Raw genomic sequence first — 25,377 nt, 5'->3', positions numbered from 1 at the left:
AATGGCTGGACTTGAAGTTACATAATAGTGCTTTCTGCTAAACAAGGATGTATGGGTCTTTGTGCACCCCCTCCAATGATTCATGGTGGCTGACAGCTGACACACAAAGCATTCAAAGCTTGCACTGCATGAGTTTTCCCGAGTTCAGAGTCAGACCTATTGGCTGTGACATAAAGTGCGAGAATGGCCACTCATTTGCATGAGAACTGAAAGTCTTCAATAATTCTGGACAGTTAAAGAAGAACACAATAAAAACAGCATACATCTTGTACTTTAGAAAGCAGACACAGCCTGAGTAGAGGGGCCTGTCCCCTGCTGGCATGCTGTCAAGAAGGACCCTTGCTCTGTGTGGAAGCAGTGGTCTTTCTAATCAGCAGGAAGACATGGACTTTGCTCTAGATCTGACCCAGAATGCCAGCTTCCTTGGCAGCATTCTGCCAGAAGTGCTTTTGTTTTCTTAACTCAAGATGTCACTACTGAAAAGAAATCGGTAAACTTTTAAACAACTTTTTTGATGCACTGATTTAAACTTCAAGTTAAGTTCAGTTTGACTTTAAAGAGTATTTAAACCCACCCAATAAATATATACACTGCTCAAAAAAATTAAAAGGGACACTTTTTAATCAGAATATATCATAAAGTCAATTATACTTCTGGGATATTGATCTGGTCAGTTAAGCAGCAGAGGGGGTTGTTAATCAGTTTCAGCTGCTTTGGTATTAATGAAATCATCAACAAGGGCACTGGGTGGGTACCAATGAGACAACCTGCAACATAATGGTTTTACAGGAGGAGGCCACTGAAATTGTTTTCCCTACTCCTCTTTTCTGACTGTTTTTCACTAGTTTTGCATTTGGTTAGGGTCAGTGTCACTACTGGTTGCCCGAGGCAATACCTGGACCCTATAGAGGTTGCACAGGCATTCCAACTCCTCCAGGATGGCACATCAATACGTGCCATTGCCAGAAGGTTTGTGGCATCTCCCACCACAGTCCCAAAAGCATGGAGGAGATTCCAGGAGACCGGCAGTTACATCAGCAGTACCAGTATCTGCTCCTTTGTGCAAGGAGGAACAGGATTGCACTGCCAGAGCCCTACAAAATGACCTCCAGCAGGCCACTTATGTGAATGTCTCTGACCAAACAATCAGAAACAGAGTTCATGAGGGTGGCCTGAGGGCCCAATGTCCTCTAGTGGGCCTTGTGCTCACTGCCCGGCACCATGGAGTTTGATTGGCATTTGCCATTGAACACCAGAATTGGCAGGTCTGCCACTGGAGCCCTGTGCTTTTCACAGATGAGAGCAGGTGAGAGCGGATTCACCCTGACGTGAAAGGGTCTGGAGAACGTTACGCTGCCTGTAACATTGTTCAGCATGACCGGTTTGTTGGTGGGTCAGTGATGGTCTGGGGAGGCATATCCATAGAAGGATGCACAGACCTCTACAGGCTATACAATGGCACCCTGACTGCCATAAGGTATTGGGATAAAATCTTTGGACCCATTGCCAGACCCTCTGCTGGTGCAGTGGGTCCTAGGTTCCTCCTGGTGCACGACAATGCCCGGCCTACCATTGATTGGCCCCCACACTCACCTGACCTAAATCCGATAGAACACCTCTGGGATATTATGTTTTGGTCCATCTGACGCCACCAGGTTGCACCTCGGTCTGTTCAGGAGCTTAGTGATGCCCTGGTCCAGATCTGGGAGGAAAATACCCCAGGACACCATCTGTCATCTTATTAGGAGCATGCCCTGACATTGTCAGGCATGCATACAAGCATGTTGGGGCCAAACAAACTACTGAGTACCATTTTAAGTTGCTGCAATGAAATTTTAGCAAAATGGACTAGCCTGCTGCATCATTTTTTCACTTTGATTTGTGGGGTGTCTTTGAATTCAGCCCTCTGTAGGTTAATTTTCATTTCCATAAAACTGATGTGGCATCCTTTCGTTCCTAACACATTACCCAGTCCATATCAGTATGGATAGCCAGCATGATATTTTTCACCATTGAGATCTGATGTTTTTTCAAAGTGTTCCTTTACTTTTTTTTGAGTGAGGGGAAAAAATATTTGATCCCCTGCTGATTTTGTACGTTTGCCCACTGACAAAGAAATGATCAGTCTATTATTTTAATGGCAGGTTTATTTTAACAGTGAGAGACAGAATAACAAAAATATCTATTGCATGCAATTGTTGCATTAACGCGCAATTGTCAAAAGTGTGACAGCACTGAAAGCTGAAAATTGGCCTGGGCAGAAAAGGAGGTAAAAGTGGCCAGTAGGCAAGTGGTTAAAGTGAACCTGTGCTCAGATCTTGCACATGTAGCACTCTTCTAGATAGGTGCTAGGATTAGATAGATATAGTTTTTGGAGTTGTGCTTTTGATGGGTAAATGTAGCTTGTCATACTGTAGTCAGTGTAGCTGCAATTGATGTGTTAGGTAAATTTAGTTGGTCACTGTACTCAGTAGTTATGTCTGCTCAGTGTTCTCAGCTGCTGCTAGTCTTTTTTCTCCTTCTTCGGTCAAACGTCTGAAAACGTCTTGTATAGGTGTGGAGCTATGCAGATGGCAACATGAATATTTATATGGCCCTGGCCAATCCCAGGGAGCAGGGCCCTGATGGCATGCTGAGTAACTATTTATTTTCTCTAAGGAGCTCTGGGTCTATTCCTGGGGAGGATTAGTCCAGCCTGGAGGGCTTGCTGCTCTCCAGGACAGTGCAGCCATGTGCTAGTTGTTTGATAGGCCTCAGTGGATAAAAGTGTGGCTTGGATGTTGAAAGGAGACAACCAGCTTTCCCTGGACATTTTGGGAGTACAGACTGCTGTGAAAGATCCTAGAGACTTTTGGGCTGCTGTCACCCCTCTTGTGCTACAAGGTCAGCTGTGTGTTTGCTAAAAGGGGACACTGGCTGTTGTCCTGAAAAGCTTAGTTTATCCAATTTCTTGTGAAGGGACTATCTGCTTATTGCTCTAAAATAAGAAGTTTGTGTGCTGTTAACTGCTTCTACTACAAGCCAAGTCTACAGCTTGCTATGAGCAAGGACGTTTGCTTCAGCTGTATAGAAAGGAGTTCACAGTCCTCAACCTGTACAGTTTCTGTTTTTGGAGTATCCCACTCAATTCCCTTAACCTAAGTTTTCCAAAACTAAAAACCACAAAAACATCCCTTGACTGGTTGAGGAGAAGCGTGACTGAGATCATGTACCTGGCTATGGGGCAATCCACACACTAAAGTATTTACACATTATGGACAAGCACTAAAAGCACTTTGAAAACAAGCCCTCATTCACACCTGTAGCTACAGACATTGTGGAGAAATTCTTCAAAAGTTCACAATAGAGGCAGTGAAATCTTTATATAAGTACTAAACTAAGTTGGCAGAATCTTGGCAGCCTGCTGGACTTCTAATGAACACACACAGCTTTTCCTGCCCCAGGTGGCGCATTCAGCTGACCGTAGAAGTGAATAGCTGCATGCAGCCAAACTTTGCTTTATGCCAATGGTTTCCAGCATCAGGCCTTAACACGTGCATACGTGTATGACGTATTCTCAGAACACCCAAAATTACCCGAGTATGGTCACTTACAACCAGTCACTTCTATGGCTGGCTGTACATTTCACCTGTGACTCCCCAGGCAGATGTTTATCTAGAGAGGTCATAGACAACTTACTTTAAAGCTCTTCTCCTGCTTGTTAAGATTAGGTCAGTGCTTTAAAGTATAACTAAAGGCAATTTTTTTTTTCCCAGTTTTGAATGGAGTGGGGAGGGAGTAGAATACCTGCCAGTTTTTATTGCTGTCTGTGTCCCCATTAGGGAGATTCCCCCTCATTGAAAGTGAAGCAAAAGAAATTCCTAAATTTTGGGCTGTCCCCAGAAAAGTAATAGAGGAGCAATCTTCCAATTGGGACAGTAGTTCTAGTGATCTGGGGGTCCCCATGGAATTTTCATTAATTTGTAGAGATTTCCTCTCACTTTCTGTTTGGTTATGGGACAAGAAGTGAAGGGAAATCTCAATGGGACACAGAGGGTGAAAAAAAACCTGACAGGGGTTCTAACCCTCCCTTGCTCTATTCAAAATGAAAAACTACATTTTTGCATAGTGTTTTACTTTAATGTCCATAGTCTAAGCATAGCTACACTTTAAGCCACAATCTGGTCATGGGAAGGCTACAAGTTACAAGTCGATACACTGAGCGGCTGCATAAATATATATTTGTATCCAGTAATGACAGACAAAAGGGTTCATGGCCGTGTGCAAGTGCACTTAAAGTATAAATAAAGGGAACCCTTTTTTTTTTTCAGATTTGGATAAAGTGGAGAGGGATTAGATCGCCGTCAGTTTTTGTTGCCATGTGTCCCAGTTAGGGAGATTCACCCTCTCTATTTGTCCTGTTATTGTAGCTTTAAAAAAAAAGTACAAACAAAATGCTAAATTTTGGGTTCTCTTCAGACAGTAATTGAGGAGATATATTCCAATTGGGACACTAGTGCTGGTGACAACCAGAGATTCCCTCACTTGGAATTGAATTGACACTCACTTCCTTTTTTAGCTGCAGGACAGGAAGTGAAGGAGATCACCCCACTGGGACACAGATGACAAAAACCCTTACAGGGGTTTTACCCTTCTCTTACTTGATCCAAAAGGAAAAAAAGCCTTTAGTTTTACTTTAAGGGGGTCTTACTTGCCTGTAAATACAATATGCCATATCTAATAACAGTGTGCCAAGAGGATGACAGTGTCTTTTAATCTGCTATCAGGGTGATCTTGGTCTTGGTGATTGCATTTAAACGGTCACTGGCTTGTTTTAAAGAAGCTATCTCAATACATAGTCTAGGAACAGAGATATAGTATGATGGATGATAGATAGGAGCACCTCTAAAGCCTTACCCCTGAGTGAGGAGGTTGCATCCAGAATGCCAGGACGTGGAAGATGGAGGTGGGCGTATTCTTTCATTGTCATCTTGCATCTGAAGTCTGATAGGCCGTCTTAAACCCCAGAAAATATTCAGCAGTCCTTCCACAATAAGCTCCTCTTCTTCCTGTGATTTTTATATTAAATAGAAATATTTCACATGTTTTGCGCCACATGAGCCGCTGATTCTACCAGTTCCTTCTTAATACAGTTCAGAGGCCACCATTCACACAGGCAACCGTTCATTCACTCTGGCTCCATTAAACTGGGGGCTGTCTTTTTAAGATTTTTTTGCTTTTAGAACTTGTATCAGGAGAGGGGTTTGGGTGGTATGAGATACTCCATAAATGCTGGCTTGTAACAAGAAGACATACTTCACTATTTCTAAAAGCAGACTTTAAACCAAATAGCCAAGGGAAAAGCCCGAACTGAGACCCTGTAGGAGCAGTCTACAGAAAGATCTACCACTGGCCCCCAAAGTAGAACAGCACAGTCACTGGATTCTTGAGCTTAGATTAGTACTCATAAATTTCCCATGGCAGCTGCACACCTCCCAGCTACCACCAGGTACATCTTCTGTCGTTAAAATCAAATCCTTAGCTCCAGGAGTAATTAGAAACAGGCCCTCCATTTTGCTATAACTGGGGCCTCAATGAACATCAGACTTTAGCAGAACTTCCTCAAAGGGGCAGCAGCCCCTGAGGAAGTGCAGGAAAAAAAAAAACTTACCAGGAAAGGTTAAAAGGACCTTAACATGTATAGCTTGGAAGAAAGAAGAGACAGAGGGGATATGATAGAAACTTTTAAATACATAAAGGGAATCAACTCGGTAAAGGAGGAGAGCATATTTAAAAGAAGAAAAACTACCACAAGAGGACACAGTTTTAAATTAGAGGGGCAAAGGTTTAAAAGTAATATGAGGAAGTATTACTTTACTGAGAGAGTAGTGGATGCATGGAATAACCTTCCTGCAGAAGTGGTAGCTGCAAATACAGTGAAGGAGTTTAAGCATGCATGGGATAGGCATAAGGCTATCCTTCATATAAGATAGGGCCAGGGACTATTCATAGGATTCAGATATATTGGGCAGACTAGATGGGCCAAATGGTTCTCATCTGCGGACACATTCTATGTTTCTATGAGGCTGGGAACATCTCCAGCAGGACAAGAACAGCGGTGCTCCAGATCCCAGACTATGTTTCTTCCCAGCCACCTACTGCATCTCCCTGGGGGATCAGCTGCACCACCATAAATATTCAAGTTGTCCATTTGATGCCCCAAGACCTCTATGGTCTGGAAGCCTCCAGAATGCAGGGCGAAGCAGTCAAACCTGCAGCCTGTGAAATCTAGAACAGTACAAAGAAATCAATAGCTGCTCCAATGATTACAGAGGAGACAAAAGAACTGAATTACCCATCATCCTAGCAAACTATCTAGGTGGATGATTAAATGAATTGTGTACATAGATAGCGCTCTACTATAAGAATAGATATGCCTCCGTACATACCTTCTATTGATAACTGGCGGTCTGTCTTCACTGATCTGTTTACTTCTTCTGGCTGAGTTTTTCCTTCTTATTAAGATTCACTGCTGTAAATGTTGGAAAATATGCCAACAGTCCCTAATAATTTACTCAATGTGAATAGCAAAAATCCTAGCTTATGGCTGGGGTATCACTACGGCTCTGTTTTCCTGTATTAGGTCCACTTTTATAAAATTAGATAGATGAGCCCATCATCAATTGTGCAAGACTGCATAAATGCATTTCTGTCACTTTATCAAAAGTAGTTGTCGAGCTTCAAACAAAAACAAGTGTGCCTAGGTACAGTCACTATGTCTACCCGAGAGGAGGAACTTGGGGACAATATGACCTGGCAGGAGGAAGCATCAGGATTATCTCACACAGCCATCAGACTGTTTTAATAATGTAGCCCAGAGGCGTAACTAGAACCTTCAGGGCCCCGGTGCAAGAAACCATAAAAGGCCTTTCGGACCCCTGGCCGGGGCCCTTTCCTTCAAGGGACTCTTCCCACTGATCCTGGGACCCTTTACTATTGTTGTGTGACCCTTTCACAAGTTCTGCAGTGGGCTCCCTTCCTGCCATCTTGGGGCCTCCCCACTGTGGTGGAATGCCAGGGCCCGGTCGCAAGTGTGACCTTTGCGATCCTGGAAATTCACCCAGCACAGTAGGAGGGGGGGCAGGGGAGCACAAAGGGGCCCAGAGACAGCAGAACACAAGTAAACTGGATAAGAGGAGTGGCGGGGCAGCAACCTTACCCTGCATGATGCCTGAACAAAGATGACCCCCCCCCCCATCTCCTGGGATCTTTTTGCAAGATAATAAATCCCTGTAGGTATTATACCTACAGATTGATAAACCTGTGCTCGTTCATTTATATATTATACATCAGCTATAGCACTACCAACATTATTATTGCCTTCTATAGGTGGGCTAGTGACAGTCAGATCTGCTGCATTAGAGGAACATTTACTCTATATATCATGGGTGTCCAACCTTTTGGCTTCTCTGGGCCACATTGTGTGTAGAGAAATTTTCTCGGGCCGCATATAAAATATATACTATAGTTAAGGTATGTAATAAAATGCCGCCGCGCCCCCAGCGCTAATTTAACACAACTAGAGGATGATCAAATGAAATGGAATCAGTATACAGAGGATTACTTCTTCTGAGAGACAATAAAGGAACACTCCAACCACCATGACCACTTCAGTGATTTGAAGTGGTCATGATGGAAGGAGTTAGAAACACTGCACATGCTCACCCCCCCCCCCCCTTCCCTCCTCCTAGGCAGCCTCTGCGTACCATCAGTTGGAAGCTGCTGTGGCCGTGCCCCCGACCTGACTTCCTTCCTCCCCAGCAAAAAATAAAAAATTGTCAGGGGGCAGTGGGCCGCATTGGAGGTTGGACATGCCTGCTCTATATGATAAGCCTTATAAACACATGACAAGAGCATACATGTTTATGCGTTTGTGAATGAAATTTCTTTTACTATTTATGTCGGCAAATGGAATGTATGATAGATGGCTGTAGAAATGTGATAATGTAATCAGAGCTTTCACTGACAGGTTGGAGCAGACCACCACAATGCTACATAGGGGTTGAGGCAGATCATAGCTACTCAATTATTTTCTGCCTGAAAATATGTAGGTGGTAAATAACATCAGATTTTTCTAGATCATCAGATTTTTCTAACAATTAACTCATCAACACCCTCAAAGGGATCATTTTAATTCTACTTGGTTTTCATTTCACATGATCATAGAAAGTAATACACCATGTAACCATGTTAAGAACGGTTGGTTAAAAGAACATGATAATAAAAAAATAAAAAAAAGTATCTTCTAGACTTTTTCATATACTCCAAGGTCTTTATGGTGGATTTTTAAAAAATGACTATATATGCATCTTAAACTGTATACTGTGACAGGGTCATACTACTAGGAGACCCAATGCACCATTTCCATGATATCAGAACTATCAGGAGGAATTTTATCATGATAGGGGATAGATAAATATATAAACCCTTGCCTCCTTCCAGGGAACCCTGATGGAGAAAGGCTGCTTTAAACCAGTGGTCACCAACCAGTGTTGATAAACCATAAAACACTGTGGTAGTCCCCAGGGGTTCTGCTGCAAATTAACATTGTGGCAGATCTACATTGTCCAATGTTGTTTCCAGTGCTGTTCTCAAAGTGCGCTGTCAAAACTGTCAGTGCGCATTGATACCCAATGCCTCTTCTGTAGTTTCGACTCCTGTGAACTCAGAGGGAGGCGCTGGGGGTAGTGCAGAGAGCAGGAGGTGAAAAAGAAAGGGCCCTTCACTGGCAGCGCTGAACACAGACTGTGGGGGGGGGGGGAGCAGGGAGCTCAAGCACATGGCTGGATAAGGAGGTGGGATCCAATGATGAGTGTTTGTAAGGCAGCAATGTGATGCAGAAGGCAGGGGGGGCGGTCAAAGAGCCGGAGCATTGTGTATATCAGGCAGCATTGTGATCCAGGGGGAGGGTGGCAGAAATCAAGAGCACTGTGCACTGTGTCAGTCATGTAAATTTCATGTTAGTGGTCCGCAGGATTCAAAATTGTGAATTTAGTGGTCCGTGGGGTCAGATCACAACTTTAGAAAACTATTTTGATTAAAAAATATTGGTATGGGGTTTACATTGATCCAGTTGTTGACTTTGAGAGTGAAAGCTGGTTTGTATTGCCTTAAGAAATTAGGCAATATTAGAACTCTTTTCTTTTAAACCTGTTGTTTACCTTTTGGTTAGGATTGTGTCAACATTCTTCCAGGAATGTGTACCTTATACTATTTTTGAGACTGTATCAATTTTTGTTAAAGCAGGCCCAGACTGGGCATTTGCCATCTAATTTCTGATCAGATTTGTTATTGTAATCCATACACACTGCAACTGATCACTCCAGTGTTTGTTCTGGCACACATGACCCTGTTTGTATTGCTTTATATACTAGGGCTGCATTAGGTTAGCAGTTTGTCTCAGCCATCAGAGAGAGTATTAATGAGCAAATGTATTTGTCAGGGTCCAGGCTCGGAGGACAATAGCTATAGCAGTAGGAGCAGTACACAAGCAGGTCACCCTGGTGGATGACCTGGGCTCACCCAAGGTGCAGAGTCTAAGCGCTAACTGGTATTTACCAGAGCTCCTGATGGTAGAGATGGGTTGTGCAGAGTGATAGTACCATGTCAGGGCCCTCAGGGATTGCCCTAACAGGGGGTGAGCAAGGTAGGGTCCGATAGAAGATATAGTAGGTAGGGATCAAGCAGAAGCGTAGATAAGGAAAAAGCCAAGGTCGGTAACGGATGGTAGTGCAGATAAGGGCAGCTACAGGTACACAAAGGAACAACATATTGGCTGGAGAAAGCACAATAATCTGGCAAACAGGTGCAGAGACAGAAGCTTATGGGAGGAGCAAGGGGTTCAAGGTTCAAGAGAAACAAGAGTAAAGGCAAGGTTGTCCAAAGGGATCAGAAAAGGGGCTGTCCAGCATCTCAGGTTGCTCAGCGAGAAGAGCCACAGCCAGGCACCGCTGAGGTTGCAGGTTCAAATCCAGACCCTGACAGGATTCCTGAACCGTTTAATAGTTAAAGCGGTAGTATCCTCAGCCCTTCGAGATCATGTTTTGTCAATTTACACAACTACAGTGTTGTAAGTAAAGTATTAAAGATCCACAATAACATTAGATCCTTTTACTTTACCTCTCGATGCCTCAGCTGTAGGTTCTGTCCTTCATAATAAAGATTATAATTCTTCAAGTGTGCCAGTAGCTCATTCCTAAAAAAAAAAAAAAAAAAAGACAAGACTGATCAGAGTTCCCCATAAATCCCCCGACACAATCATTTGTGAGATCAGCCAGTTAAGTGTATATTCTCATTGGAGTGTGGATTACAAAGATTCCAAGCCGTTTCTCTGCCTGTAGGCATAACAAAAACAAGGGGGTTCAACGTGTTACATTTACATACATGCTTATCACATCTTCCTCTACAGATGAATTCCTTTTCAGTTTTCCTCTACGGAGAACAGACGGAGTCTGGTGTGATAGGCATACATGATAGGTAGTCAAGTGCTGGCTAGATTATGTAGGTCAGTAGGCTCAATGAGATGCAGAAAACGAGAAGCTACAGGTCCCAAGTGCTGCTGTCTAGAACTATTTTGTAAGTTGTGCAAAATTAGGTTGGCCATAAAAAAAAAAATTTGATTGCATGTCGTAACCACAATTTCAATGGAAGAAGTGCATGTTTCAGAAAGCTATTTCAGATGGCCAGATCAATAACTGATGGTGCTACATGAACAGATCAAACAATGAATGACTTCACTAAATAGGCAAATCAATAAAAATAAAAAATAAAATTGCTGCATTGATCATTCTCAAACAAATTGAAAATTTGACATGAATTAAACTAGGATCTGTTATCCTTATGTGTATGAATGAGGAAAGTCATTATCATGTGACTGCCTCTTTCGTTCAAAAAGTGAATAAAAACCTAGACTTGCACAGAGATCACTTCTCTTTTTATCATAAGGGACTTCTGTGCACACTAGTCAGAAAATCTGTAGACATCAGGGTGGGGGCAAAGGAAAAAATTGCATAAGAATCAAATATATAACCCGCCATTTTTTTCGGATTAGGAGATCTGTTCTTGTTGGGATGGCTTTGACCAAACACCTCTATTGGGGCATGTAAAAAAGGAACTCTATGCAAAACATTTTGTTTTGGATAGAATGGCAAAGGATCAGGAACCCAGTAATTTTTTTTTTTTATTGCTGTTTGAGTGCCCACTGTGGAGATTGCCCTCACTTCCTGTCCTGGTCACATAGACAAATCTCCCCACTGTGGTACAGACAACAGTAAGGGTCTGTGCTGATGGTCTTTGGTCTTGTCCTGTGCTGATGGTCTTTGGTCTTGTCCTGTGCTGATGGTCTTTGGTCTTGTCCTGTGCTGATGGTCTTTGGTCTTGTCCTGTGCTGATGGTCTTTGGTCTTGTCCTGTGCTGATGGTCTTTGGTCTTGTCCTGTGCTGATGGTCTTTGGTCTTGTCCTGTGCTGATGGTCTTTGGCTGCATTCCTTTTGCATTTAAGATCGGTGCAGGACCCTTCTCTGATCATTCAGAGTTCATCGACAGGTGTATCTGACCTTCTGAATTGCATCAACCTACTTCAAGCTGCTTTTGCATTCAAATAATGTGTATTGGGGAGAGAGAAGCAGTTTTGACATTAGAAATAGCCCATCAATGCAGTCCCTTAAACATGGCAGAGGTTTTAACCCTCATGTCAGACAGGAATATCAGGGTGGCCATTGCAGACTTGCTTTTGAAGGTGAACTGGTGAAGGTGATAGACAGATCACTGACCTTTTCACACTGATCGGAAGGTGTAATGCAATGCACCTGCGGCTTTCTTGTAGGTTAGCTGCACTGAGCCATAGACTTTTAATACATCCTGCAGGTTTGGTGCGTTTTCTGAAAGTGCACCCCACACACAAGATATAATAAAAGTCTACGGCAAAGCGCAGCTAACCCGCAAGAAAGCCACAGGTGCACTGTGCTGACCCATGGTGTGAGTAAACCACAGAGCATCAGTGTGAAAGCAGCCTTATAGGGGGTTCAGAACAGAAAGGGCTTATTTACATTTGCGGTTTACAGAGGAGGGTGGGGGTGGTAAAATCCCATAGTTTATTGTGGCCCACGACTGGTTTAAAGTGGGAGTAAACTTCCTTGTACGATTAATACCAGGAATATATTGGAAAGCTTATAATAAGGCTTATCTATAAAAAAGGTACAGATATCTCCAGATAGGAGATATTTACTTTAGATGCAGCTGGTCACTTCAACGGCATCCCTGTGCCGTTCCTTCAGAGCCATCCCGTAAACCATGACTCCCGTGCGCATGCCAGTCATATTGCCAAAGCCCACGTACCCGGAAGAAAGACAGAGTGAAGATTCCATGGGAACCGCGTAGCTGGAGGGCCAGAGTGAAGATTCCATGGGAACCGCGTAGCTGGAGGGCCAGAGTGAAGATTCCATGGGAACCGCGTAGCTGGAGGGCCAGAGTGAAGATTCCATGGGAACCGCGTAGTCGGAGGGCTTAGTTTTCAGGTAAATCTGTCATAATGTGCTTGTATGCGTTGCCCCTTTTTTTTTTTTTTTTTTTTTACTACCAGTTTACAGTAAGTGGCCCTTGCTCATCATAGACCCCTGGTCTATGGTTATTTTTAGTTCTAAAGTTATAACAACTAAGACCTTTCCTTTGTTATATCCCATGATCAATTTAACATTAATCATTGCAGTAAAAAATATCCCAGTGCGGTCACTTCTTATCTACGCCCAATTTAATGACCACAATGAGGGGTCGTCCTCTCATATCTGTGCTCCCCAAGTAGTTGTTCAGTCGGCATTATACAAAAATTAGTGGAAGCATTGTAGTATTTAAATGCATCATATTATTATAGTTCTTATAGATCTGTAGCTGCCACTACAGCCTGTTTACTAAGCTGATTTGGACAATTTTTCTGTCCACCCCTCTTGTTTATTGCTACTGTAGTAGGCTTAGTCTTAGCTAGACCCTCTTTGTTCCCTCAGTCAGAGTTCGTTATGAAGGAGACAGGGCTTAGGAAAGTCATTGTGTTCTTACAATATCCTCAGTATTGCAACTAGCTAAAGAAAAATTGCGTTGGATTCATCTTCTGTGTCTTACTGAAGCTGCTTGCGGGTGGTGCCAGGTCAGCAGGTGACCATATTGGGTCTAAGGAGGTACGTCAATGCATAAAGCCGCATTTGCAACCGAGCAAGCACAAGGCCACTATTTAGTGATTAGAAGCTCTGCAATGTTACAAACTGGCAGCACATTTTTTGTGGTCAAGGTTAATCTATTTCTCATCATCAAAAAAAAGAGAAAATATAACAAAACAAACATTTTCGCTTTGCAAATTTCCCAGAGAAAATAAATTGGTCTCTAATGAGAACGGATAAAAAAAAGCAATGAAAGCAATTTATTTGATTGTTAAATGCATTATATTAAGTATTTTAACTGTTGAGGTTCACTTATCCAATAGAATATCCAATACTCCACAAAAAAAAAAAAAAAAAAAAAAAAAAAAGCTTTTTTGTCTCAGAGCCGAACATGCTAGCAAAGTTCCTTTGATACATAACTCCTGTATTGTGTAGGTCATTTACTCCTCATTATTTACAGTAGACTGGTTTAAGTGTAAAGGAAGTATAGGAAGCCCTTATAATAGGATTAGAATTTTGAAGAGGGCATTTAAAGGCCGATCAAGCTAGTAATTCCCTAGAGTCCTCATCACACAGGATGTCAGGGTCAGGAAAGGACACAAAGAACAAGGAATATCAGATTTATAGAGGTCAGATGTAGCTGGAAGGTGCCAATAGGAAAAACTCACTTGGAAATATACTTGTCCTTCCCACATGGGACTAGCGATGTATCTGGTGGCTGCTCCATGTGTTCATCCCTTGATCTATTAGAGGGACAGCCTGAAAAGAAGAAGATCATTAGCATGTAACTCATGTTCTAGCAAAACTACAGCAAGTGAGTGACCCAGAACAGAGAACACCATCATCATTGTCACTAATAAGTACAGGCATACCCCACTTTTAAGTACACAATGGGACCAGAGCATGTATGTAAAATGAAAATGTACTTAAAGTGAAGCAATACCTTTTTTCTTTTCTCAATGCATGTAAATACACTAGCTCCATAGGAAATCTTGGTCAGCTTGACATTGCACTGCTCCCAAACCATGTGACAAGGACACCAAGCTTGGGGCGCATGTTAAGGGGATCCAGGACTATGACATAGTAGATTACCTAGGCTGGCCACAAACAGCATATGTTGTAGTCCTAGGTCCCCTCTCGGTGCTCCCTAAGTTTGGTATCCCTGTCACTTATGGTTTGGGAGCAGTGCCATGTCAAGCTGACCAAGATTTCCCATAGACGCCAATGTTAGACAGAGAGCAGTGCCTTACCAAGCTGACCAAGATTTCCCATAGATGCCAATGTTAAAAACTGGGAGTAGTGTCATGCCAAGCTGAACAAGCTGTGTCCTTACTCGCGAGTGTACTTAAAGTGAGTGTACTTAAAGCGGGGTATGCCTGTACATATAAAAGCTGGCCCGGCAAAGAAGGTGCCAATGTCATCTAGAAAATTGCTTCAAATTGAACGACTACGTTTTTCACAAAATAATCACATTTTGTTTTTCAAATAACATTATCTACTCGTCTTTCAGTATTAAGATAATTAATATACTAAAACAGAACCCAAACACCTCATCCGTTACATCACAAATAGCAAATAGCTTCTAACACGTAATCATAGCTGAGCCTTGATTGAGGGATTCATCAATGTTGGCTCCTTTTACCAAAAACAACTTGGCAAAATTTTGAATAAAGTGTAAACAGCCTTGTGTGCCATGGTGAACCCTTCTGAGTTTATGTGAACAGCATGAACAGCCTTGTTGCTTTTCCTTCCCTTTATATAGTGGATAAGAGCTTTAATGGGCAACATCCTGGACATTCTATATAATGAATTTATAGGTTTAGGATTTGTATTCCTTAGTGTACTTTCTATTGCGGAGTTCCTGGCACCCTCCGTGCCTGCCTATATTCTAAACTGGAGAGTTAACAACCTATGAACAGATTTTAACATTTTTGGCTGCTCTATTTTTACTGCTTTGGTAGTTTCTCATGTAGACGAGTTACTTAACCACTTGCCGACCGCCGCAAGTACATATACTGCGGCGGTCAGCCCCTCACAGGCAAAGTGATGTAGGGGTACGTCACTAGCCTGTGAGGCTGGGGAGCGAGCGCACGCCGCCGGATGTGTGCTCCCGCTCGGTCACGGACCCCCCCCCGCGCGTGTGTCCGGCGGACCCGATGTCCATTAGAGCAGGAGAAAGGCAGGCGGCTAATGTAAACAAGCCGTCTGTCATTCTCCCCTGTGTAAGAATAGTGATCATACGGTTCTACTATGTAGGACCGTTGATCACTGTTCCTACACCTCAAGCCAGAGGCGTAACTAGAACCTTCAGGGCCCCGATGCAAGAAACCATGAAGGGCCCCCCAGACCCCTGGCCGGGGCCCTTCCCTTCAAGCCCGGGGCTCTTCCCACTAATCCTGGGGCTCTTTACTCTCATTGCATGGCCTTTTATTATGGTCCCGCATCAGGATCCTTTCACAAGTTCTGCAGTGGGCCCCCTTCCTGCAATCTTGGGGCCTCCCCACAGTGGTGAAATGCCAGGGCCCGGTCGCAAGTGTGACCTTTGAGATCCTAGAAGTTCACCCACTGGTTTGCTACCGGGCCCCCTGGAGCATGGGGCCCGGTAGCGATTGCAACCCCTGCAACCCCTGTAGTTACGCCCCTGCCTCAAGCCACAGCCAATCACAGAAGCACGCCCCTAGGGACACACTTAACCACTCCCTCTCAAAAAAGTTAACCCCTTCACTGCCAGTGTCATTTTACAGTAACAGTGCATATATATAGCACTAATTACTGTAGTAATGTCACTGGTAACCCCAAAAGTGTCAAAAATGTCAGTCAAGGGTCCGCAATACCGCAAAAAAATAAAAATAAAAAATCGCAGATCGCCGCCATTACGCGTTAAAAAAAACAACAACAAAAATGACAAAAATCTTTCCCTTAGTTAGTAGACGCAATAACTTTTGCGCAAACCAATCAACATACGCCTTTTGCGATTTTTTTTTAACCAAAAATATGTAGCATAAAACAAATTGGCGTAAAATGTTAAAAAATTTAGATTTTTACATTTTTTTGGGGGGAATTTCATATAAAAGAAAATGTGAAAAATATTGTTATTTTTGCAAAATGGTCACTCTTTTTTTGTTTATAGCGCATGATCAAAAAAAAAAAAAAAAAAAAAAAAAAAAAAAATCACACAGGTGATCAAATATTACCAAAAGAAAGCTCTGTTTGTGGGAAAAAAAGGACGTCAAATTTGTTTAGGTACAGCGTCGCACGACCGCGCAATTGTCCGTTAAAGTCACGCAGTGCCGAATCACAAAATAGGCGCTGGTCAGGAAGGGGGTATAATCTTCCGGAGCTTAAGTGGTTAAAGGCCCCTTTCACACGGGCTCTCTGATCAGGTCCGCCTGTCAGTTTTTCAGGTGGACTTGATTGGATGCTCAATGCACCCCTATGGAGCGGCGGATGTCAGCGGTGACATCTCCACTGACACCAGCAGCTATCCGATCCAATCCTGTCCGTGAAATCCAGACAGATGTAAACCGTCTGGAGGATCAGATCGGATGAAAACAGACAGGCGGTCCGTTTTCATCCAATCTCCCATAGTGGAGAGCGGAGATCTGACAGGTCTGTCTCTGAAAAGAAAGCAGAGACAGAGCTATCATCTGCCTGCTCAGCGGGGATCAATCACCTCTGAGCAAAACGGAGTCCGCTGGGGGGAAAGCCCGTGTGAAAGGACCCAAAGGGTTACTAAATCCAGGACCTGGTCTTCCACAGTACATGAACAGAAAAAAAAACTCTCTAGCAATACACACCAAACTGAGCATGTGCAGAGTGACTCCAAAGGCTCTGTACTATCAGGAGATGGATTGGGGACAGTGGAAGAGGGGGGAGGATCAGAGAAGACAGGATCAAACAGCCTTTTTACACAATGCAGAGGATTAACCCCTTATGTTCCACAGTTCCAAATTTTATGGTTGTGGGTTTAATAACACGTTAAATATTACGGTTATACAAATTATGTGTATGTATTTCCTATTATGCATGAGAGCTTTTTTTGGGACATGTGTATTCAGATTTCAGACTGGCCACCAATTTTTCCCTAAAGATTTTCCTGAAATTGAAACACGTTGGGAGTCATGTGTTATGACTGGTCAAAGTTTGATTATTGAAATTCTGTAACATATCTGTATGGGGTGGTTGTGCTGTATTAGTGAACATCGGGATAATTGTGGCCAGGTTTCTCATCAGCCTTGTAGTTTTTATGACATTTATTTTATGTAGTTTTAAATGCAATGCAATTGTTTTTTTCCTGGTGTTTGGTTTGAGTGGTGCCTGAAAAATCCCATTCTGCTTTTTATTTCTTCTGCAATACAATTATCAGGGATGTTGCACCTTGGCACATAGACTTCATTTTAACCACTTGAAGACCAGGAATTTTCTGGCACATTTTGTATACATGTGAAAATCAGGGTTTTTTATTGCTAGAAAATGACTTGGAACCCCCAAACATTATATAAGGTTTTAAAGCCCAGGCCCTAGACAATAAATTGGTGAGTTTTGAAATTTGTTATGTCACGCAGTATTTGTGCAGAGTTTTGAAACCGCAATTTATGGGGAAAAATACACTTTAAATTTGAATGCAAAAAACACAATACATAACCCATTTTTTTGTAAAATATAAAAAAGAAGGTGTCCCGCTGAGTAAAAAGGGCTAGATACGGGGGCACTTTAAAAGAAAAAATGTATACAGTATTTATTTTATTTTTACCCTGTTGCTTTAAAATTATAATTTTTTCTATTATTTATTTTATTGCTGTCACAAGGAATGTAAACAAACATTCTTGTGACAGCTACTCTTTGTGAAGGGATCTAGGGTCAAGAAGACCCCAAATCCCTCCAATGCACTTAAAGCATTCAAAACACCAAGATTAGCATTTTCGAAAACTTTCCTTTTTTAAAAAATCCTGCCAATGACATCCAGGTAACCTGGAAGTGATATCATGTCATCGCTTCCAGGTTACCATAGCGGAGACCCAATCAAAGCCGATTCTGGCTTTGTTTGGGTCGCCAGTCAGCCGGCAGATGTGAAGGCTGGTAGCTCGGGCCTCCCGGTAAAACAAGAGAGCCTAAGAGAGCCGCAGAAGGCAACGGGAGGTGGGGGGGGGGGGTGGAACATCCCCTCCCATTGCTTGTAATAGCAACCAAGTGGCTAGTTAGCCACTACGGTTGCAATTACAAAAGAGTTGACCTTCGGCTTAAAAAAAACGGTACCAGGGTGGTGAAGTTAAATGATGTACCAGGTACGTGATTTGGCGGCAAGTGGCTAATTTAGAAAACTGGACTTCTTTAGTCTTAAGTTGGCCAAAATCCAAATTTTGATCCAATTATGGGCACCCTGGTTGTACACAAGTTGGTTCATCAATCCACTTGTGTACAACCAGCCTTGTCAAAGAAAAAGATTCATAACCCACACATCATGAGGCAGGCCCATGTGTGTGAAGTGAGATGAATGGCAGCCTCAGCCCAGACTCGAGCCAGGTCATGCTCTCAACGCGTTTCGGTCCACCCCTTGGAGCTTACTCGTGTGGATCATGCACATGGGCCTGCTTCATGATGTACGGCTTATATATCTTTTCCTTTTACATTGCTGCAACTTGGAGCTAGGGCAAGCTCCCTGTCCCAGCCTGCAATCACAGTGTTCTAGTTGGACTTCACCTTTCAGGCACCTACATTTTTTGGTCACAGTGTGTACAACCAGCCTGTCAGTTTTTTTCCCAAATGATTAGTGCTGCCAGCAGGTCCAGGGGGCCTTCCCTGACCGCAGAACTCAATAACACTGCGCGAGGGATTGCCCCATCAACACTGAATGTGTTGATGAGGGAAAACGAGCAATTTTCTTTCCTTTCAGGAAAATGGCATAATGTATGGCCTGCTTTAGGGTAGAGTACAATTAAAATACAGTATATTGTCATCAAGCTCTGTCAAAAAGCCACACACCACTGGGATAAGGACTGCTTTCTGGAAAAACCTGAAAGTCCCCAGAAACTGAGCACCAGGGGGACCAGGGCAACCTTCAGCCTATGTAATGCGGTTTGATAAAACGCACGTGCTTTACTGCCCAATAGACTAAATTTGCTGAGATGCCATTCAAAAAAAATATCAGCTTTCCTAAAGTTGGGATATGCACACCCCTAATTTTAAAGTTCCGGGGTCTGGTCAATAATTGCACCAGAAGTACTCAAAAGCACTTACCAGGTGAGACGTTCCACAATAGGCTGCCTGCTACACATCTCAAGGGTTAATTTGCTTTCTCTCTGGGTAAATGTCCACTTGGAGCCAAGCCATACTACATCATCATCATCATCATCATCTACACCATATGAGAGCAATAAAGTGAAGATGTTGTTGACCCTTCTTGTCTTAGGACAAGAGGATCAATAAGAGCTTTGGTGGTCTCCGTGACTAAGGTAGATCCTTTAGTCGGTTTCCAATATACCCTTCCTTAAGGGCCATACACACTATCAGATTATCTGAAGACTTTTTCCTTCAGATTTACCTTTTCTATGTAGTGCAAGAGCCTGCCAGATTGCATACAAATTGAAAGTGTTTAGGTTTGACCTCATATTATATGGTTTTGGTAAGTCTACAGACAAAAGTCTTCAGATAATCTGATAGTGTGTATGGCCCATTACAGTGGTCAGAGGTTCCAAAGATCAGGTGTTAATGGCAAAAAAAAAAAAAAAGGAAGAAATAAAATGGAGAACGGTCTCCTCATAGCGTACAAAAGTTTTGGTTGACTTTATTAAAAGCCTCTATAGTAGGCTATACATACAAAATTGATTAAAAAAACCTCCCGTGTGAGCATCCGCACTGTACAATGGGACCAGTGGAAGCCACTTGGTGTCCACATGCATTCCACCTGAGAACAAAGTAACGCAATGTGTGTCCCAGCTTCCTCATCAATGTGTGGTCTTCAGCGACACCAAGCGGGTCCGGCTTGGGACCCGGCTGCAGGATCCACCTTGGTCACGGAGATCACATAAGCTCTTTTTGATCCCTTTGTCATAAGACAAGGAGGATCAACAACATCTGGTGAGTGCGGACCTTCACTTTATTGCTCACATATGGTGTTTCCCCATTCTGTGGGGTCTATCTTTGGAGGAACCTGGTAATCACCGCAGGAAGAACTTTTCACACTGGATGTCACAGAGGATTACTTTGGGACTTTGCACTTTAAAGTTTACTATATCGTTTTCACTTGTTTTTTAGAAGGCTCAGACTTTTTTTAAGTTTTCTTTTTGGCTTTGAGCACATTAAATACATGTTATTTAGTATATATATATATATATATATATATATATATATATATATTTATATATATTATTTTAGTAGTAAGAGCTGTTTGTCTAGATCACACCACTCTAGCGGACTATATATCATATCATACAGTATGTGAGGTATTGCCACAAATGTTCTAGCAAGAGCAATAATTCTAGCACTGGACCTTCTCAAACTCCAAACTGTACCGTAGTTTGGCGCCATTCCATGGGCGTGCACAATTTTAAACTGCGACAAATATATTGACTCTGTGTAACATCTTTAACATTTTACATAAAAATAAATTTAAAAATGGGTTACAGGATACAATGTGTTTTTTGGATTAAAATTCATCAATGTGTATTTTTTCCCAAAAAATTGCATTAAAAGAAAAAAGATGCACAAATACCGTGCAACATAAAAAATTGCAACAGCTACCATTTTTATTCTCTAGGGTCTCTAGAAAAAAGAGCAATGTTTGGGGGTTCTAAGTAATTTTCTAGCAAAAAATAAATTTAAAAAAATACTAGATTTTTAAACATGTGGGAGAGAAATGTCAGAATGGGACTGGATGGGAACTGGTTAATATTCTTTGGTCTTTAAAAAGATAAAACTGACATTTCATTTTCAGGTATGTGTGCATTCCAGCAACTGCTGACTTAAGAAAGCCATGCGGCAGTTTAGGTTTGCTTCTCTTCTAACAAGGCTTCTGCCAAGGTGCCAATCTCTGGAACCACCATTTATTTTATTCATCATCTTTTGGTTGTGTACACTCCAAGGGGTTTGGGCAGAAGTGAGAATTCTGACAAGAATTTACTATCCCTGGAGCCACACAAGAAATGCAAGATGACAGCATGTGATGGGGTATAAATATTGTTTTTCGGTAAAGCCCCGTACACACGTACCGATGGTCGGCTTACAAATGTTCCTCTTTTCTCCCCGGGATGTCGGTGTCTGCTGAAAAGTGCAAAGACAGCACAAGGACAGCACAAGAATTTTGTCCGCCGACTGCAGAAGTGATGTCATGTAATGGTTAACTTTCCCTGTGTTTTCTATTTTCTGAGCATGCCCAGTCTTGCAAATCTGCGGTCTGTCGGCCGAATTGTGTACTGACAGGCGAACAATCGTCCGTTCTGGTGTCGGCATACAAATATTTTCATGTTTGCACGAAAGACTTTTGTCCGCGGATTGTGCGCAGACATCTGTCGGAGGCACCATACTAACACGCGTACAATCGGCAGATCCTTCGTCCACCGACGTTTGTATGCCGACGATCGGTACGTGTGTACGGGCCTTAAGTCTTCAGAAGATTGGCAAAGCGAGCTGAAGTTTCACAAGCACAGGAGAGCCATGCGCTGAAGCGCCAGTTGTAGAGGTGCAGTAGGACAGTAGTTACAGTACGCTTACTTTGTATTCCTTTTGAAATTGTATTGGTCTTCCTGTTTTCAGACATGCTGCTATAGATCTGGCCTGTCATCAAGGCGTGTGACAGGAGAGTCACTTCCTTCCTAAAGTCACAGAGCTTCCTCTCCTGCAAGCTGATGGGGGTGCAATTGACAAAGGCCGGTGACAGGGAGGGATGAGTAACTCGTATTAGCATTTGTGTACAACGTGCTGCTAAACGTGAATCCAAACAGTCATTTTTCTATGCAATAGATTCCACTCATTTATATAGTGCAGCTAGAGCAGGATTAGCATCAGAGCTTCAGTCCTCATCTGTTACTTAACCACTTAAGCCCCGGAAGATTTTACCCCCTTCCTGACCAGGGCCTATTTTGCGATTCGGCACTGCGTGATTTTAACGGACAATTGCGCGGTCGTGCGATGCTGTACCTAAACGAATTTGACGTCCTTTTTTTCCCCCACAAACAGAGCTTTCTTTTGGTGGTATTTGATCACCTGTGCGATTTTTTGATCATGCGCTATAAACAAAAAAAGAGCGACAATTTTGCAAAAATAACAATATTTTTCACATTTTTTTATATGAAATTCCCCCCCAAAAAAATGTAAAAAAAAATCAAAATTTTTTAACATTTTAGGCCAATTTGTTTTCTGCTACATATGTTTGGTAAAAAAAAAAAAAAAAAAAAAAAAAAAAATCGCAAAAAGCGTATTTTGATTGGCTTGCGCAAAAGTTATTGCGTTTACTAAGGGAAAGATTTTTATTGTTTTTTTTTTTAACGAGTAATGGCGGCGATCTGCGATTTTTTTGCGGGACTGCGACATTGCGGCGGACAGATCGGACCCTTGACTGACATTTTTGACACTTTTGGGGGTACCAGTGACATTACTACAGTAATCAGTGCTATACATATGCACTGTTACTATAAAAATGACACTGGGATGGAAGGGGTTAACTTTATTGGAGAGGGAGGGGTTAAGTGCGTCCCTAGGGGCGTGTTTCTTACTGTGATTGGATGTGGCTGTGTGTGTAACAGCACAGATCTACGGTCCTACATAGCAGGACCGAGTGATCAGTGCTTTTACACAGGGGAGAATGACAGGCGGCTTTGTTTACATTAGCCGCCTGCCTTTCTCCCTCTCCACCCGACGATCGTGAGTGACTGGCGGACATCGGGTCCGCCTGTCACACGCGCCGGCTTCTTCGGGTACGAGCGGGGGCGGGAGCGCGCCTCCAGTGGCGCGCGCTCGCCCCCTATTCGCTCCCAGGCTAGTGACGTACCGGTACGTCACTTTGCCTGGGAGGGGCTGACCGCCGCCGTATATAGTCGGGCGGCGGTCGGCAAGTGGTTAAAGGATAACTAAAGGAAAAAAACGTTTTTTTTTCGGTTTTGAATAGAGTGGAGAGGGATTAGAACCCTTGTCAGTTTTTATTGCTGTCTGTGTCCCAGTTACGGAGATTCCCTCTCTATTTGTCCTGTTTACAATTATCATTGAAAGTGAAAGTAAAAGAAAATCCCAAATTTTGGGTTGTCCCCAGAAAAGTAATCGAGTGGAAATCTTCCAATGGGTTCACTAGTTATGGTGACCTGGGGGTCCCCAAGGAATTCCCCAATTTGCAGGGATTTTCCCTCACTTCCTGTTTTAGCTATAAGACAGGAAGTGATGCAAAATCTCTGCAATCGGACACAGATGGCAAAAAAAAAAAAATCTGACAGGGGTTATAACCCTTTCTTGCAGTACCCAAAATTTTTAAAAAATGTTGCCTATAGTTCTCTTTAATAGACCATCATTCCATCAAAATTCTATGATCCCTGAAATGCTGAGCAAACTTTTGGCGCTAAATAAATCCTATATAATAATAATAATCCTATAAAATAATAATAATAATAAGAATAAGAAGATTAATAATAATAATAAACGATAATACTTTCTTCCCCTATATCTATACTTGCCAACTGTCCCTTTTTTCCTGGGACAGTCCCTGCAAATAGGAGCCTGTCCCAGGTAATTTATATTGTCCCTAGTAGCGCCTGTTAATCAGGCGGCCCATAAATGTTACGCAGAAGTAGTGAAGCTGAATGGGAGAATTATTCCAACTCTGCTACTGTGGCCTTAAATTTGAAATTCCCTTTTTAATTTCCTGTAATTCTCTCTTTATTGAGTAGACTCTATAATCTGATAAGTAGGCGGAGATTAATTATGTAGAGTGGGCGGAACTTCAGGGAAGTGGGTGTGGTAAGTAATTGATAGCTGTGCTGCAAAGTGTCCCTGGAATTTTTTTTTAAATGTTGGCAGCTATGTATATCTATTAGTACTAAAACATCTGTTTTCAGAGCAACTCAGTCATTAACCACTTGCCGACTGCCTGCTGCATATTTACAGCGGAAGGCTAGCTCTATTGCGCAAAATCCAATACCTGTATGTCATTTCGTGCAAAAGCCACTATGTGGCGCGCGGACCACCGGAGGCGCGATCGCGCACTGATTGGACACCGGGGATGCCGATCAGCGGGTCCGGCCGACCTGATGTTCGCCGGCCACCCGCGATCGTTCCCCAGAGAGGCAGAACAGCGATCTGACTATGTACACACAAGGCAGATCGCCATTCTGACAGGGAAGATGATGGAGATCTTGTATGCTTGCCAAGCAGGAACACCGACCTTGGTCTTTATCCAGTCAGACCATCCCCCACACAGTCAGCAAGCACCAGCTAGAAGCACACTTAACCCTTTGATCTCCCCTGATGTTAATGCCTTCTCTGCCAGTGTCATTAGTACAGTAACAGTGCATATTTTTAGCACTGATCGCTGTAATGTCACTAGTTCCCAAAAAGGTGTCACTTAGGTGTCCAATTTGTCCGCAGCAATGTCACAGTCCCGCAAAAAAAAAAAAAAAAAAAATCACTAATCTCCACAAATTACTAGTTAAAAATAAATAAATACAAAATGCCATAAAAATATGCCATAGTTTGTAGACGCTATAACTTTCACGCAAAAGAGAGCTCTATTTGTTGAAAAAAAAAGGACATCGATTTTATTTGGGTACATCATCACAATCGTCAGTTAAAGCAATGCAGTGCCGTATCGCAAAAAAAATGCCCTGGTCATTAAGGGGGTTAAACCTTCTGGGGCTGAAGTGGTTAAAACACAAGAACACACGAGGGATTGGTACTTACAAGTCTCTCATTAAATAGGCTGCAAATGCATAAAAACATTAAACCTGCTCAGAGCCTCTTGATTTCAAGCAGCCATTACCCTGATTTGGTACCACTTTAGGCAACTGTTTGGCTAAAATTTCAGTACTGGCTATCCACTGTAAAATATGGCATCATTTCTTGGCTCATTTACTTGCTGACCATGTATATTGACGCCATAAAAAAAAAAAAAACATGACAGCTTTAGAGGTGAGTAAATAGGGTTCAGTTGCTCCAAAAAGTGGAAAAATACCTAATCCACAGTTGGGATCAGGGGGATCAAGCCATGTCA

At 42.6% G+C, this 25,377-nt stretch overlaps 1 protein-coding gene across 1 annotated transcript in view; it reads right to left on the bottom strand.

Moving 5' to 3' along the window:
- RASSF2 (Ras association domain family member 2) overlaps positions 1–25,377 on the bottom strand; it is a 112,976-nt gene that overhangs the window by 69,618 nt on the left and 17,981 nt on the right. The window contains exons 2-4 of the mRNA XM_082257185.1: positions 13,856–13,946; positions 10,159–10,234; positions 4,897–5,048 (exon numbers count right to left, since the gene is read on the bottom strand). Coding sequence (XP_082113311.1) covers positions 4,897–5,048; positions 10,159–10,234; positions 13,856–13,914 — 287 coding nt within the window. The 5' untranslated portion in view covers positions 13,915–13,946. The remainder of the gene's footprint in view (positions 1–4,896; positions 5,049–10,158; positions 10,235–13,855; positions 13,947–25,377) is intronic.

Source organism: Pelophylax lessonae (genome assembly GCF_965119305.1).
Source record: "Pelophylax lessonae genome assembly, chromosome: 4".
In the NCBI taxonomy this organism is placed as follows: Eukaryota; Metazoa; Chordata; class Amphibia; order Anura; family Ranidae; genus Pelophylax; species Pelophylax lessonae.
The sequence above is the reverse complement of the archived record's forward strand: the minus strand, read 5'-3'. Positions and strand labels throughout refer to the sequence as shown.